Source organism: Polypterus senegalus, chromosome 11 (genome assembly GCF_016835505.1).
Source record: "Polypterus senegalus isolate Bchr_013 chromosome 11, ASM1683550v1, whole genome shotgun sequence".
Taxonomy (NCBI): Eukaryota; Metazoa; Chordata; class Cladistia; order Polypteriformes; family Polypteridae; genus Polypterus; species Polypterus senegalus.
In genome coordinates this window covers 29059465-29077676 of record NC_053164.1, presented here as the reverse complement: position 1 = coordinate 29077676, position 18212 = coordinate 29059465, and the positions used below count along the sequence as shown (strand labels likewise).

The following is an 18212-nucleotide window of genomic DNA, read 5'->3' as shown; positions in this document are numbered from 1 at the left end:
TAACAACGGACAGCGTAAAAAAATGTATGTGCTTTTTTGGTTTACATAACCATAAGAGATTTAATGTAATGATATTTACCACTAAACCCAATACAGTACAGATGAATATCACAATTCCTGTTTTTTTCCATCCATTTTCTAAACCCATATATCCAGAGCAGGGTCGTAGAACAGCTGGAGCCCAACACAACAATCACCGGCAAAGCAGAAACAACGCCTCTTATTTTGCCCATCTTTTATTCACAATGATTGCCATACTCTCGTGTAGAAATGTGAGCACGTGACGAATGCTCGCGCGTCAATGTCGTCACCATGAGCGCGAGCTCGTGGTTTCGTCATCATCAGGCGTCCATTCAAAGAGTGGGAAGCGCGACTTTGTCGCTGTAGCAGTTGTTTGAATTAAAATTTACAACGGTGTCGTTGACATACACTGTGAAGCAAAACTGTAATCGTCGATTCAAAAGAATACGAGAATATGGTGGAAAAAGAAGAATCAGTGATAAGTGAAGAGGAGGCGGCACAGTATGATAGACAGATCCGATTATGGGGTCTTGACGCCCAGAAACGGTACGAACAATAGCCAGCTCACAATGATCATAGTTGAGTATTCGATTGAGATAGCGTGGTTCTGTGCTAGAGTTTATATATATGCGTTTTAAGCAGGCCATCTAGGGACGATTTTAGAAATGAAACAGAGTGGTCTGTTACATGGACTGCAGTGAGGAGTGTGCACGTTGTCTCAAGTGTGTGGATGCGTTTTTCTAATAATACTCCGGTTTTCTAAATCATCCCATAGGATGGCCCAGCAACCTGATCCATGGTTGATTCCAAAACTTGTTCTCAGCGCTCTTGGGATAGGCACCGGCATCTCGCGACTCTGAACCTGATTAGCGTATTAGAATGTGTGTGATATATTTTGTTATTAAAAATAAGTACACGAATAAATACAATTTGAGAGGTCTCTTTTGTATTTGAAATTTGGAAACTCATTTGGCGAGATGAGAATGAACAAATAAAAGCAAGAGCTAGAATGGAATAAAGCTTCGGGCACTTTACTGTTTATATACAGTACCAGTCACAAGTTTTGGATACACCCAGAAATGTTCACGTCTTTAAAAGAAATTGACACTTTTTTTATCAAGATACTGTTACATTGTTTCAAAAATAAAATACATCTTCTTGGGAATCAGTCATGTGGAATAGCCTTCATTCTGCAAACAACAACAATAGACTGACATGCTTCTTGAGAATGAACACAACACAGAACTTTAGGAACGCCAGTACCTTGTAATGCAGTTGAACCGAATGACAGGTTTCAGTAGTGCTAAGGCAATTTCAAAGGTTTCTCCAATAACCAAATAGGATTTATACATAACTAAATTAGGGTAGGCCTGGGGAGTTTACTATTAGGACACTTAAGGATTAAGGAATGGCTGCTAAAAACAGGGCTTTGTAGTTAGTTATATGTGAATAATAAACTGAAAGTCAGTCATTTTAGGCAGTAATACCCATTAGCAGTATTAGTAATGTCTTGGCTGTTTTTAAAATCAATTTAATAGTATCTTGGTAAAAAGGTATCAATTTCTGTCAAAAACACAAACATTTCTGAAGTGTCCAAACTTTTGACTGGTAGTGCATTTAAAGACTATCCCCCCCACCCCAAATATTTTATATTGGATTTTAACAAAGGATGACACAGTGTTGTGAGTCATTTGATAACAGTAGTGTGCTTTGATATGGAATAAAACAATAACATCTAAAATGTGCATGATCTAATATAAAAAAGTTGTACATTTACTTTTCAATTTGGATCTTAACCAGAAAAATAACTCAAGAGTTTGCAATGACTTTGTGTTAAAAAAAATACTCTAAAAGGTTTACAAGTCATTCTTATTGCTGAGTCTTCTTTGTGGCACAGAGAGTTCCTGTGTTCAGTCCACTGCTGTTTTTTAAACTGTGTTTAAAATCACAATAGAAATCAATATTTGCAGCTCTGCCTGAAATAAGTGATTCATTAATATTAAAATGACAAAAATGAAAGTTTAGATATTTTATTTTTAATAATTGTTAAAAGTTGTCTGCATTTATCATTATATATCCATCTGTTCTAGTCTGGCACTCTCCCAAAATGTTCCATAAAATAATGGTAGACAAAAACTAAAAATATGCAGTACATCAAACTGGGAATGTATATTCAACATCCCTCGCTGTAAACTTTGGATTGAGTTTTACTCGTTTGTAACTTTATCAAGCCCTAACATTGACCAGTTTTTTTTGTGTTGTGCTTCCTCACATTTCACTTAGTAACTGCTATGTACCACCATTGATATGCATACCATAAACTGAGACAAATTGGTGTAAATATTCCACATCCCAATGATACACTTCTTAGGTTATTTACCAATCTTCAATTAGCCCTGTCTGCAGCAGAGGTAATCGTAATTAGTAGTAGTAAGTATAGTATTGGCATATGTGTAGTGTGCAGCAAAATGCTTACCTGCATGTCGACTGTATGTGTGAGTATACTGAGTGATATAATTGAGTACAGTTCAGGACTTGGTTCTGTTTTGCATCCAGTGCTACTGGGATAGGTGCTCAGTCTTTGCAAAGGGGGTGTTAAGAACATGAGTTGAAGGATAATAATAGATACTGAGCACACTCACATAAGCAATACAGCTGTAAAACCATTGTGTTCCAAAAAAAAAAACTTAAGATAAAGGAAAACTCATAACCTCTTTCTCCAGTTTACATTACAGAGAGATGTGAGGAAAAAAATGTGATTTTTCCTATTTATAAAAAAACTGCTGAAGTACCACCAAGTTGTTTTATAACATTAATTTAGTCTTGCCAAGGTGAAAAAAATCTCTGTGTCTCCCTCAAAGAGAGATTTAAATTTTTTTCCAATTTAAAATAACATATCAATTTCCTATTGAGTTACGAAAGATGGATTAGGATTCCTCCAATAAGGAATGGTCTCTATAGGTAGCAACTTTACCATTCTTCACATTGAATAAGATGCTGCAGATGTTCTGTCAGACGGTTGTGGCGAGCGCCCTCTTCTACGCAGTGGTGTGCCGGAGGTGGCAGCATAAAGAAGAGGGACGCCTTACACCTGGACAAACTGGTGAGTAAGGCAGGCTCTATTGTAGGCACGGAGCTGGACAGTTTAACATCTGTGGCCGAGCGACGGCTGCTAAGCAAGCTTCTGTCAATCATGGAGAATCCACTGAACAGGATCATCTCCAGACAGAGGAGCAGCTTTAGCGACAGACTGCTGTCACCGTCCTGCTCCACTGACAGACTGAGGAGATCGTTCCTCCCCCACACTATGCGACTCTTCAATTCCACCCCATGGGTGTATACGTAAATGTTAACACTATACAAGATTATAGGCTGTTATACCTGCCACACTCTCTCCTTGCATTTTTTAACTTGCATTGTGTTTTTATCACTAATTAATATTGTTTTTATCAGTATGCTGCTGCTGGAGTATGTGAATTTCCCCTTGGGGATTAATAAAATATCTATCTATCTATCTATCTATCTATCTATCTATCTATCTATCTATCTATCTATCTATCTATCTATCTATCTATCTATCTATCTATCTATCGAATATGTACTAATGTATATAAGACTATTAGAAAACTAAGTTTGAGATTAATTTAGATTGAAGCACATTTTATCACTTCTAATCCCAGGAAGCCATATTTTCTTCATTATAAAAACGATATTAGGTTTGATTGGGTGTAATATATTTTGTATTCTTGTTGCATAATGAGACATCAACTTCAAACATACTTTATTTAATTCAACTTTAAGTGATACTATAAAAGCACTTCTCAACATTTTTGTGTTTGATTAAGGGTAGTATGATTGTGCAGTAGTTAGTGACTGATGCATCACTGCACTATGTACAGTTTGCTTATTCTTCCTGTGTCTGTGTTTGTCTCTTTCTGGGAAGCTTAGTTTCCTCCTACGTCTGAGTTGTTCTTGGCAGATTAACTGGTATATGTAAATTGGCACTGGTGTACGAGTGTTAGACTTACATTTGTTCTTAGTTTCTGTCTTTTGCCTAGTACTCAATGATTTTTAGTAAATTTAACAAAGTGACATCATGAATAATGAGGAACAATTAAGTTCCTTTATGCATACTGTTTTCTAATGTATGTTTTTTTTTCTTTTTTTTTTTTCAACAATTCAGGCTCAGAGGGTCTCGTGTCCTGTTAGTTGGAATGAAGGGCCTTGGAGCTGAAGTGGCAAAAAATTTAATTTTAGCTGGAGTGAAGGCCCTTACAATGCTTGACCATGAACAGGTAGGGTGGTTTCAAAATTGTATAAAGTTTTGTTTTGCTATATTTCTGTCAAAAGTCTAGAAGGAAAACATGTTTAATTGAACAATTGTTTCGAACTAGTTTTTCTTAAAATTGACTTGCATGTATGGAATGTTTTTTGGTTTTAATAAAATAAAATATAAAAAAAATAGTAAATTAACAAAAATAAAAAAGCTATATTTCTGTCAAAAGTCAAGAAGGAGAAAAATATTTAATTGAATCAGTATAAGTGAAATTGGGTATTTTAATGCATTATTTTACTATTTACATTTTAATACATTATATTATAATTTATATTTATTCAGAGTTGGTATATTTTTACCAACTCCAACTCCAGTAACCCAATAATTGCTCATAACTCTGATCCCACAGCCCTGGTAATTTCTTCATGTTTCAAATATTTGTTTTAAACAATAAAATTGTCTTCCATTAACTTCCCTTTTGTGTAGCTTTTTTAATCAACTTTTTAACAAATCTGTACTCTCTGTTGTATCATAGATTTTAGTGGGATGCTTTGAGCAGATAAAAGTAAGGCTCAATACCATACTTTATTAGTTTAATTTTTCAGAAAATGTAAGTTTGTTTGTTTTTTTTTTTTTGATTATACGTTATCCCAATTATAACTACTTTTTAAGAAATTACCTGATACTGGACTTTCACATTGTTATTATACAATTCCGTCAGATTGGAAAGTGCCTTATAGTAAGCTTTTAGTTTAGATTCTTAATATTTGTTTTTAATTCACTGCATTGAAGTGAAATATTTGTTTTCCAAACTGATTTTCTAATTGTTTTAACTACATTATTAGATGCAGTTCATAGACTGATTTCCTAGTCATTACTATGATTATAGTGCCTAAATATTCATGTAAACGTTAATGACTGTGTTTAAAACAAAAACAAACAAAAAGGTGGCCAGGAATTAGTCTACTCTTGGATGATGTGGAAAACCACTTGTGAATAAAACATCTTGTCAATAGGGTAAAAGATATATGGAATAAGTTCCTGCATAACAACAAATGGACCTAGCTAGGAAAATGTTCTCAGGCTGTTAATGAGAGGAGAGGGTTGAATGTAATAAATAATACATTTGTTGGTAGATCATGGTGTTCTTGTTTTTTCAAGTTTGTCCAGTGAACCATTTTTAATTTTATTTTTTTGAATCACTGGAATATATAATTGCATTTCCAGAAGTTTTATATTAAAATATGAATGTTCTAAAAACTTGTGATGCATTGAGTCACGATACTCATTGTTCTAAGGATAATAAATTATAAGTTATTTAAGTCTCGCAGGTGCTTTTCCATTAGCTAAGAATAGTAGTTATATATTAATGCTTTTGTTTTTATTCTTTTCAGGGTTGCTGTGAATGAATCATAATTCATCAGCATGTAATACTATTTATTAAACAAGATTATATTAGATCATTTATAACATTTTTAGTCAATGTTAATTGTTCCAGAGTTGTTGACATACATGAAATACAATTATCTATTACATTTTATAACTGTTAAGGTAAATATCATTGAAAGTAGTTTATTTATTGTTCCTTGTACACATACCATGTTGTTTGAAATAAAATTATGCTTCTGATTTCTGAACTTAAAAATCCTTTGGTTAAAATGTTGTTTTTATGTGGATGTATGCTCATGAACAACTGTTTGTGATTCAACAGGTCTTTTAACAATATACTTTTTATGGGTGTTTCCCAAACCTGAGTGTCTATTAGTTTACATTGGTTTTCATTCCAACCAAAGTCTTAACTGGAAGATAGATACTGCTTGCTGTGAACTGATTTTTGTTGAATTAGATTTTTTAATTCCAGAGCAGTTTACATTCCTAGAAATTAGCAGTAGCTTAAGTTTAACTTCTGTTTGTAGCAGGGGTGTCAAACTGAAATCCTAGAGAGCTTCGGTTTTTGTAGGTTGTCGTTCTAGGCATTCTCTCATTCATTAACCAGTTACTGCTGCTAATTTACACCCTAGTTATTATTGACTTGCTTAATTGTTTTTTCATTCACCTACAGCCAAATGTAAGGCATCTCAAATAGTCCTGGAGGCCATCATTTTCAATCTAGTCCATCTCCTATTTAGCTGTTGATGAAACACATTTTTAATTCTGTATTATGTGTTATTCATTTTTCTGAGATTAGCATCCAGGTGCTTTGCGCACCACCACAGACCAATATTCTCAGACTTTTCCTTTTTTCAAATATTTTTTTGAGACAGGTATATGAAAGACGCAGGTGCAAAGGTGCAAATGGGATTAAAGTTTGGTCATCTGTTGGTTCATTTTGCCTTTCCGTATTATTTAGCTGCTGATCTTAAAGAAAAAAAATAATTAAAATTCAAGTCAATTAAAATCAAGTAGTCATGTTTTATTAGCATTATCATTAGTAATTAGTTAATAATGGAGAAAGTGCCTGAAATGAAAACTCGCAGCCACTGTGGCCTCCAGGGTCTGAATTTGACACCCCTGTTATAGTTATTGCTGTGCTTACACTCCACACTTAATTTTGATTTTTTTTATATAATTTTAGTTTGTTTTATATAGTAAATTTTTTGCCAGTTTGGTTCATTCTGCTTTGTTAAGCCTGAGCAGTTAATTGCTTCTTTGAAATAATTAGTATTGAGATGTAATTAAGGAAATTGTCCATAGTGTGTGTGTGTGTGTCCTGCGGTGGTTTGGCGCCCTGCCTGGGATTTGTTCCTGCCTTGCACCCTGTGTTGGCTGGGATTGGCTCCAGCATACCCCTCTGACACTGTCTTAGGATATAGCAGGTTGGATAGTGACTGACTGACTGTTGTAATTAAGGTGTCATTTGTAACTGTATGTGTTAAGTGTAAAGAAGTTGACTGCAAAAAAAAATGTTTTAAAGTAGTAAGACTTACAAAGTAGTGGAGGGAAACTAATACTCATTGGATTTAATGATATTTTGTTTCTTTTACTTTGCATAATCAATTTGATGAAGTCAAAATAGCAGAGTGAATATCTACCAGTCATCCTGCCTAAATGATATATTAACAAATAACATTTTACTAAGAATTAACTTCTGATTAAGAATGTGGCTAAATGAAAACTGGCAAATGCAGTGAATCTGCTGGATATCCTTGAATTCCCATTGTTTAATTTAAAACAAGCTCCAAAGGTACTTAAAACACAGTTGGTAGAGAGAAAGCTGCAAATAAACCATTGCAAGAATGGTGAGGGATTGTGATAGAATATAGAGTAATAAAGTTTACTGAAGCAAGAGGCAGAAATTTGTGGTAGAGCTAATGGTTACTCCTTTCAGTCTCATTTCCCACACCTTGGAAGACTATACTCTGCTTTGCTATCATCATACCATACTAGCAGTCAGTCAGTCAGTCAGTCGATCGATCAGATGTTACTGACACTGTTGTGATTAGCTGCTGCCATTACTTGCTGCCACGTATGCCTGATCAGTGTTTCAGATATAAGGGTTGGCAGGCAACCTGATGTCATAGTACCATTTGAAGTCACGCTTGTTGTGTTCTGGTTATTATCATTGCAAAGTGAAACCATTCCATGCCGATTTCCCCATATTTATTTAGTCTTAATATTTAAACATTTTATAACAATACATTTTACATATGTAGCACCATTCCATACTTAAAATATATATATTTTTAACTTTCAGATCACTGAAGAAGTCACTCGATCTCAGTTTCTAATTCCAGTAGACTCCTCGGAAAAGAACAGAGCACTTGCCTCCTTGGAACGTGCTCAGTATTTAAATCCTATGGTTGAAGTCAAAGCTGATAACGAAAACGTTGAAAACAAGTCTGATGATTTTTTCCTGCAGTTTGATGCTGTAAGTATTGGAGGAACTCAATTACATTTTTCTTTATTTCTGAACCTTATAGCAGAGGTATTCAATTCTTTCTTCACTGGCTTTTATGGAAAAGCACATAAATTTACTTCCATTAGCACTGCTAGAAAATGTTATTTTCTTTCCATTTATATCTTGCATATAGGGGAATTAAGCAAACTGCTCTGTCTGGATAAGAGTGGAACCTTGTCCAGAACTGTACAGCACTGCACAGGCCAAGACTATCCTTGAAATAATATAAATATGCCAGTCTCTCCTGGTGCAATATGACTTTTTTTAAAATGGAAATTTTTGCTCGTCTGGTTAATCTTTTCACAGTAGCTTTTGTGTTTCCCAAACAACTGAGTGGATGTCCTGGAAGCCATTAATGTGATTTCTGACATTAACTAAATAAAAGTAAAGGACTGAAAAATTGCCTAACTCTCTTATCACTGTTTTAATTAAATGTCCAATTATAAGTTTTAAAAGAGACCTTGTGAATGCTCATTGCTAAAGGCTTAATATGTTTCAAGTTACTAAGCATACATATAATAGCTGATTTTGCTTCAGGCTTGTTTCAGGCTCTCCCACAAAACTCTGGACCTGTGAAGTAGCAATGCTACTTTGCTATATTAAATTATGCCTCAAATTCCTCTGGGTGTAAAACAGACATACAGTATTTATAATTTCCAAAACAACGGACTCAGCTTTTGTTGCTGTGCAATAACTGTACCACTCTAATAAATTATGATATGCTGTACTTGTGAGATGCACACAATTTTACAATTTCCAAGCCAATTAATTCCCCTGTTCCTGTTGTACAGGTTTTCATTAATCTTATACGGCAGAACGTGGTTATTGTGATTTGGGACGGATATGGTAATTGTGTAATCAAATGCCAAAAATTATACAATGCATGCTTTTGAAATTTCATTTTAGTATTTTGTCAATGTCAAGGCAAATAGCAATTTGCATAATTATCCTTCTGTAATTGTCTATTTGGATATTTGCTGACATTACATGAAAGTGATACCACACATCTAATCAACAGAGTAGTTCTGCCTGTGAAAAGGATACACGACTTTACCATTTCTTTTTTTTCCTTGTATACTTGTACTTCAAAAATGCATCCAGTACATCACCACTCCAACCCCAATTTTAAAAAGGATTTTCTCTTTTATGTTGTTTGTCGAGCTTCATTTAAACTGATTCTGGATTTATACTTCCTGCAGGGGCGAGTACAATGTGACAAAGTACTAACCAGTGCAAACCAATTATAGTTGGTGAGCTGCCATCCACAACCCTTAAATGAATCTGATAAGCACCTCTTAAACATTTTGATTGTAAAGAATCTTAGGACTGCTGAAGTTTTCTATCCTTTCTGCTGTTTTCCTGGACCTATAGCTGTACTGATCCAATCAACTATCAACCAGTTGTCAGTGTTTTAGCCCAGTAGCTAACTAGAATACAAAGCTTTTCAGGTGCACCTTTAAAATTGTGTTCTTTGTTGTGTATTAACATTATAATTTCCTGCTAAACAGTCAAAATATTTTTGTATGTTGATTTTTTTATTCGTGACTTTGGAAAAAGGCATCTAAATAATGATGATTTTGAATTTCTTGCTAATCATTACAATATACTATACTGAGTACTTTTCGCTGGTAAGTTTGTGAAAGACAAAAGAGTCCATGTCACAGTTTATAAAAAGGAAAAATGACAATAACAATATGTGTCCAAGTGTCTGACAGCATCTAGAAAATTGACTGTTTGTATTGCATTTAACCAATCATGAGCAACTTCTCCAGGATTTTTTTTCCTATGCAAAATACTCTTGGCTCCATTTATTCATTACTTAGAATTTGAAATGTGCAGCTTGTTGTTGTTATGCGCATCAAGAATCCAAAATTCTCTTTCTCATTATGGTTATTTTCAGCATTCAAACCTTCCTGTTAATAAGAGTTTAGAGAGGTATAGTATATCCTTTTCAGATCTTTGAAATGAAAGGAAGGTTTCCATGGAATAGCCTTAACTAAGGCAAAGGTGACTGTTTCTCACAGCATAGTTGGCTGTCTCTTTCATTGGTGACAAATTAGCTATCCAACCAAAAAAAAAAAAAAGCATATTTCTGAAAGTGTGATGCAACTACAGCATGGCAATGTAAAATCTCCAAGAATTGCACAACAGGGCAAGGAGTAATAGAATGCCTGCGCTGCTTTTGGTTTTTTTTTTTTTTGCTGAGCTGATACACTTGTTCATCTTGTTCAAATTGACTGAATATTTTCAATAAATATTTGAATATTCACATTAGTTAATAGAGTAGAAAGTCGATTATTCTAATAGTGATAATCCAGACTATCAGTGTCTGATGCACAACCCTAAATACAGTATGCACATTTAGCATGCTGATTGTTATCCTGAAATATTACTCCTGCTGCTTAGTTCATTAGTTTATGGTTATTTGTTCACAGATCACATGGTTTGGCTAGTGATAAGTGCAATCACTTTAATAACAAGTTTCATGTCACATATAGTCTTGTGAAGTTGCCCCAAAAATTATTTCATAGGCCATTTTGCAATTGGGAAATGTGAAATTCATTACTGTTATTTTTGTGGGTGTTTAAAGTTATTTGAGGTGAAATATTGCTTCCTAACAGATATTCCACAGCAAGACCACACTATTTTCCATAGCTCCTTCCATGTGACACAGTGTGGTTTCATCTGCCTCGCACACTGCTTACCTGCACATTCACACCGCTGGTTCCACCTCGCATCACTCATTTTGGATCAGAGGTAACACCATCTGCATTAATTTTCTCAAATTACATAATCTAATCCAAGCCAGAATCCTAGAGGCTCAACAGCTGCACCCAGGCCAGTGGATTTTAGCAGAGAAGAAGCCCCACCCCTGCCCCATCCCCCCACCCCCCACCAAATGTGTGCAGACTCTATCTGCACCCCATTTTCCATGCTTTGCACTAGAATTTTTTTGCACGCACATGGGAAAAAAGGCTGCTGGTTTAAAAATAAATTATGCAATTGTTAGAAACTGCTGTGACATGGTGTGAGCGACACCATGACTGCAGTTCTATGATGATACTGCTTTAAAGAGGGTGAGAGATTTTGCTGCAAAAAAGACAATCTTGCATGATTAAAGAAAAATTCAAGATTTTATACAGTATTTTAAAAAATGTAAAAATAAACTTTCCCAAGATTCATTATATTCTTATTTGTGTGCAATTATTTGTGTATTTTTTCCATTTATGCAAAAAAGCGGGATGTATAGTTGAAACCTTGTAAAACAATTAGGCAAGTTCAAAATAAATATAATACACTATACATTGTTTCTTTTAAATATTTGGTTATTACAAACCATTTCTTGAATATTTTATAATACTTTTATATTTCAAAATGCAGTAGTAATAATCATGCATGCAATAATGTAATTATAGGCCTATTTACCCTTTCTGTATAAACTGGGTATTCTTCATTATCCAAAAAAATTGATTAACCGAACCAACCTTGGTCCTAATACAGTAAGTTCACATAATCAATGTTCTATTCTACTTGCATATTTGAAATTTCTGTATGAATTTGACAGCTATTAAATTTGTCTTCTGGACATCTCATTTTTAATTTTACTGAGCAGTAAATAAAACCCTCTTTATTAATGACAGTTTGCAAATCAAGTCTGTTCTGTGCATGATTTTAAAACAGTAGCTCCTTTGCTCCTTCATAATGTTAATGATCTTTTTATGAAAGATTTTTTTGTGATGGATACCGGCATGGTGTTGTTTTTGTAGCTTTCACGACCCCAGCCTTGCGTTGATATTGTCATGTTTACATCAGGGTCTGAAGATCTAAAAAGCAATCCAAAATAACTGACGTATCCAAGTCTGAAGTGTAGCTTTATGACAGCCATTCCATCTCATCTATAAGTGAAAGGGTTTCTGCTTTTTCCTTGATAGTCTGCTTTTACCATAATAGTTTTTGCTTGATGGCAATGGCAGGTTAGTTGTGTTTATTTTTAAGAGAAACGTTACCTGTCTACATTTTTAACTAAATGTAACTGGGCCTGAGTACAGGAATTCATTTATGTTATACAAGTTAAGTAAGTAAAGTGATTTGTTTTTGGTTAGGAGGGCTTTAGTCACTTATTTGTTTGGAGAGTTTAATGCTCTGCAGTGAATGAGTCAAGTGATCATTGCACTTGCAGCCAGTTCCAAGTTTAGCTGGGAGCAGCAGGTTCCAAGTTTAGCTGCCAGACGCTTAACAAAGTTAAGATTCTGGGTGCACTGCTCTACTCTGATTTCTTTGCTGCTGCCAATAAAAGACAGAACTCGTTACAAAATATAGATGCTGACTTGCATGCCCTTAAATGACCGTTCATCTGGCTGTATTTGTGCTGTTCCTAAGAACTTCCTTTCATTGTCACAACACTTTAGATGTTTCTTGAATTACAAGATGGATGGTGTAATGATTTACATAATGATGAGTCTTTGCAGCTTTATTTTTATCCCACAACTTCAGTTGAATTTTCAGATTGTATCTTGCTACATAAACTCTGGTGTAGGTTTTATACTATAAATTGCATTTGACAAAAATCATTAAAAGGAGTTGTTGTTGTTTTGTTTGTATATATAGTTCTTGAACTACAAGCCTATTGGAAAGCTGCAGGAAATTTGTGTTTTTGTCAGTAATTACAGGTTGAAAGAATACTGCCTATTGCTGTTTTTGTTCGCTATTTTCATTTCTAATTTTATAGCCTTTCACTTGATTTACAAGTTGCCCAAGGCCCATTAAAGCATAAAGAAATACAATTCTAAGCAGATAGACAAGACTTAAATTAAACTATTTTATTAATATTTGTTTATTGTAATTAAATATAGCTTTAGTAACTGTCTGCTATGTCTTAATATCCCAACGAAGAGCACCTTGTTAATTCAGTCAAACTAGTTGGCTCCCTCCCCTGAACCTTGTAGTCACTTGTTCTGAGACAGTACAGCCAAAGTCTGTCTGAGCCAGGCTCCAGAATCCAGTCCTCCTTCTTAAATGTGCCTTAAGACCATAAGAACATAAGGAACGTCTGGAATGAAAAACAGATGTTTGGTCAGTCAAGTCTTGGCACCTCAATGTTATATTTACATATATTGCTAGATGCAAAGGTGTTTGTGTTTTCTTTTCTTAATCTGTGAACTGAAGTTGTTAAAGACTTGAATTAGTTTGCATATTGAATGATTCCAGAACATACATGCATAGTGGTATATAATTGTTTGTGCACATATAGCTGCATTATATTCTACAGCAGAACACACAATATTCAGAGAATGTTAAAATGTTGAGTTAGTGCAAGGTTGTAAATACTCAAATTTTTAAGTTTGAGCCTAAAGAAACCAATTGCAGCCACCCTAATCCAACATTCAAAAGGCCTATCATATTTTTATACTTAAAGCATTAAGGAATTATTCAAATAGACTGAAATTAAATAGACTAATGAATCATTATACATTGTATTTGTTTCTGCTCGGTTTTCTTCAGCTAAGTTTTCTCTTAGTCCTCACAGCAGTACCTTGGAGGTGGGTAGTTTTCCGGCATTGAGCAGCTATGTTTTTTCTCAAATTTAGTGATATATGGCAGTATAGCTGTTTGAAGTATTCTGTTTGCTTTTACCAGGTTAAAATGAGAGAACAGTTAAACACTTACTGTCAGGAGTTAAATAGATTATTACAATTTTAATACGTTAAGAAGCAGAAGACAGTCAATGGCAGAAGTGATCTGAACTTTTAGAAATCTCTTAAAATACTGTCATATTCTTGAGCAATAAAACCTCAAGAGTATATAAAATATTTCATCATAACATCCATCCATCCATTTTCTAACCCGCTGAATCCGAACACAGGGTCACGGGGGTCTGCTGGAGCCAATCCCAGCCAACACAGGGCACAAGGCAGGAACCAATCCTGGGCAGGGTGCCAACCCACCGCAGGACACAAACACACCCACACACCAAGCACACACTAGGGCCAATTTAGAATTGCCAATCCACCTAACCTGCATGTCTTTGGATTGTGAGAGGAAACCGGAGCGCCCGGAGGAAACCCACGCAGACACGGGGAGAACATGCAAACTCCACGCAGGGAGGACCCGGGAAGCGAACCCGGGTCTCCTAACTGCGAGGCATCATAACAGCTATGACTTATTTTTGCTGAGCAGAAACTGCCTGTCATGCTTATGTTACAGAAAACAATAAAGTAATGTGCAGAATGTTAGAATATGGTAAATAGAAAGAACTGGCCCTCCTGTTAACACTAATTAAGTTCTTCCAGTTAAACCACTCTTGTCTCTAAGAACGAAGACAAGACTACAAAGTCCACAAATCAAGAATAATCAGTGTGACCTGCAGTTTGAGGTATTGATGAAAATAAAGCTTTCTCCATAATTTATAAATTGGCTAAGCTTTTTGCTGAAGTTCAAATGCATATTCTGTCATTTAACTTTGTAAAGACTAAAACCACAAATTATTGAGTTGGATTGTGTTTTCCAGGATGATTCAACAGTAGAATGTTAGGAAAACTATAAAGGTACAAATCGTAATTGCCATTGAAATAGGATTTAAATGAATAAACAATCTTTCTTATTTAAAGTGAAAGCCTTTAAATAATCTAGACAGTTTATTCTGTTTGTACATGATTACTTAAAATATGTATTTTATCATTGGGTTTTAAGATATTTGGATATTGATTTTAACTTTTTTTCTAGTCTTACCAAATTAAGTAAGAGCTAAGTCTTTTTTGTTGTTTGTTCCACATACATCTATCCACTATATAATAAAACATTAAACTCTGTGTGTCCAGTCCCTCTGGACAATCTGATTGGTCTGTGTGGCTTTGGTAACGTGACAATAGAAGAAGTTTGAGTGTGAGACGCACATAGAGGAGTAAAGGCATATGAAGGAATACTGAGAGAGCCGCCTTCAAAGACAGCAAATGTAAAACCGAACAGCAGTTGAGAAAGGTACTTCGAAAATAATGACAGAGTCTGAGAAGCATCCTTTACGGGAACATACTTGAGAGATGGAGTGTCAGTTAAGAGATGTTCACACAAGCAAATACAGAGGAAATACCCAGAAGGTACGCATATTGCAAGAGATGGCAAATACAAATTGATGTCCCATTCATGGTTGGTTCCCAATGCTGCTTATCTCAATCCTTAGAAAAACAAGAGGTGGATAGTATTGTTTTTGTATAACCTATATTAACATATATTTACATTCATTAATAATTATTGCTATATTACAAAATTGCAATGGTTATCTTAGGAAATTGCAAATCATAAATTGCATTACCACGTGCTATGGCGTGTTTGCCATTTTAAAGCATGTAATATGGTAAAATAAAATGTTGGTCTTATGTAATTTATGATTTGTCAAATTGGTTTAAAAAATTGTCTGGAGTGATAAATCTGTAAATTATTGGTTTGCACTAATATTGCTCTTTCATCTGTTTACAAATTTAGAAATGTCGGCCATTTCTAAATGTACAGTTATTGACTCGGTTGCTCTTTCTTTTGTAGGTATGCCTAACATGTTGTTCTCGCGATCTCATGATAAAAATTGATCAACTCTGCCATAAGCACCAAATCAAGTTCTTTGCAGGGGATGTATTTGGATACCATGGGTTTACATTTGCAGATCTTGGAGTTGAACATGAGTTTGTTGAGTAAGTTCTCTTTTTATAGTTGGGTTTCATGAAGAATGACATCAACAATAAGAAAAATGTGTCCAGAAGAGAAACTATGACCATTTTTTTAATTGCAAGAATTTTCTCAATTCATTGAAAACGTATGACTCATTTTCATACCTTATTTGATAGAGATGTATTGACTAATTTCTCAACTAAGGTTCAAATCTTAGTTACTACTCTATGATTCTTTCTTTCAAATCAAATTACTAAAACTAGTGTTAAACATATGCCAGTTAAGCTTATAGTGACTTTTTTGGCAAAACATTGGTAACGATCTCCAGCATTTGTTTTGGTTGTTTGAAAAGCAGATAGAAAAGTCTATGATTAATGGGTCTTTAAAGATTATTATTTGTCTATGTGAATTGTGTTCAGACTGTAAGAGGAAAGAACAAACTTTTAGCCTCTGAGGCTATGTTTAGTACAACCTGTAAGTGACATCTGTTGTTATTTATATTTGTTTAGTAGAAAAAAATTATTAAAGGTTTAGGGCTAGCATTTTATGTTCTCTTGTATGTAAAAAAACAACCCATGTAAGACAGCTTTGTTTGCATTGATAGGCTTTGGTTAAAATTAACTGCTCATCTGCCTACCTGTACAGTAGTATATTTGATTCTTATGCATTAGTATTTTTAAACTGTTCAGTTTCATATACCATACACTATGTCACAAATACATTGTGCATTGAAATTTATTTAATGTAACTGTCTTCCAGTTTGCATTTTGCTTTATGTATAACATAAAATGCAGAATGACCACATACAGTAGCAAGCAAAGCAGTGTTACTTGGGGTGGGGGTGGTGAAGAAAAAATATTGTTCAAAGAATTACTAAAGTGCTTTTTTGTAGCTGAAGAACAAATTTGTCAGTTGCCTGATATAAACTAACTGCTGGATGTTTTTTAATCTTAGTATAATAAAGTAAAAGTAATACAAGGTTCATTACAGCACTATAGCGCAAGTACTACATTTATGTTGTTAATTCCATATTTTGGGCTTTGCAAGATAATGCTGAAAAATCTTCATACAGATATTTTGAAGAAATTATAAATAGTTTTCCTGATCTAACTAAACTATACAAATAAAACCTATATGGCTGCTTATTTAAATGATATCCTTAGGTGCAAATTTGCATCAAATTAGCCTCATTGCAACAGTTTAGGCATATAGTATGGGCAACAAGCAGTTTTCAGGCCATTTTTTGACCTAAATAAGCTTTATTCCAGTTCAATTCATTTTTAGTGTGGGATATTTCATTAAGTACAGTCACATATATTTACAACCTTAATGCATTTACAACATTTTTTATATATAAATAAACACATTACATTAAACACACACGGAAACAGAATTCATCCCAATGATTAAACAAATAATGACAGCATGAAGTTATGTTATCATTATTATTGAGATATAAGGTGTTGAAAATAATGAAAGGAAAACAAACTCCTTATCAGAGTTCCTGGAGAAAATACTTAAACCACTGAGGCATCCACAAATGTTATAACATCCAAAGCCACTGTTTTCATGACCTAACACAATCAGCCCTCCATCCCTCCGGCCTCTTAAAAATAGTAGAACATAGTCTTAATCAAATCACACTATGTGCTGTTAAATCTGTAGTAACAATATGTTAAAAAAAGTTTTTAACTCTTATGTATTTTGTTTTAATCCGTACTAGGAACAGAGCAGGTTGTTACTTTTATTGTAACAAATTAAACTGAAACAGACTCAATGTTAGATTACAGTAGTTTAGATAAATGTCATTTATCCCATGGGGAAATTCACATGCTAACAGAAGCAGAAACATGATAAACAAGGGCAGAAAAGACCCCCAGAGGCACTTAATAGCACACTGTGGTAGAATCAGTCCTTCAAGAGAGCACCTCCTGGAGAGGCTGAAGGGATTTTTATACAATGGCATCCACTTTTGCCATCATTCTCTTCTCCACAACAGCTTCCAGTTTGTCCAGGGTTCGCCCTGTTAATCGCAGACTTTCCTGATAAGTTTGTTCATCTAAAATGCAACATGGCTAGAATGGGTTACAGTATGTAATCACTGTGTATTTAAATGATACTTGTCATCAGTGGTTATCACAAAAAGATACAGTCAAAGTTCAATTTTGTTAAGTTCTTTTTTTTATAATGTGTACTTATAGTTTTATGAGAATAAAATACAGTCTCTTTCATGTTTCCATATTTGAGCATATGTAGTCCATGGGTAAGTCTTTATATTAGATCCATCCATCCATTTTCTAACCCGCTGAATCCGAATAGGGTCACGGGGGTCTGCTGGAGCCAATCCCAGCCAACACA

At 34.5% G+C, this 18212-nt stretch overlaps 1 protein-coding gene across 1 annotated transcript in view; it reads left to right on the top strand.

The window, feature by feature from the left end:
- Window positions 1-323: 323 nt before the first annotated feature.
- Window positions 324-18212, top strand: part of sae1 (SUMO1 activating enzyme subunit 1) — a 53018-nt gene continuing 35129 nt past the window's right edge. Inside the window, exons 1-4 of the mRNA XM_039768259.1 lie at window positions 324-567; window positions 4205-4316; window positions 7992-8165; window positions 15732-15877. Of these exons, the coding sequence (XP_039624193.1) occupies window positions 476-567; window positions 4205-4316; window positions 7992-8165; window positions 15732-15877 (524 nt within the window). The 5' untranslated portion in view covers window positions 324-475. The remainder of the gene's footprint in view (window positions 568-4204; window positions 4317-7991; window positions 8166-15731; window positions 15878-18212) is intronic.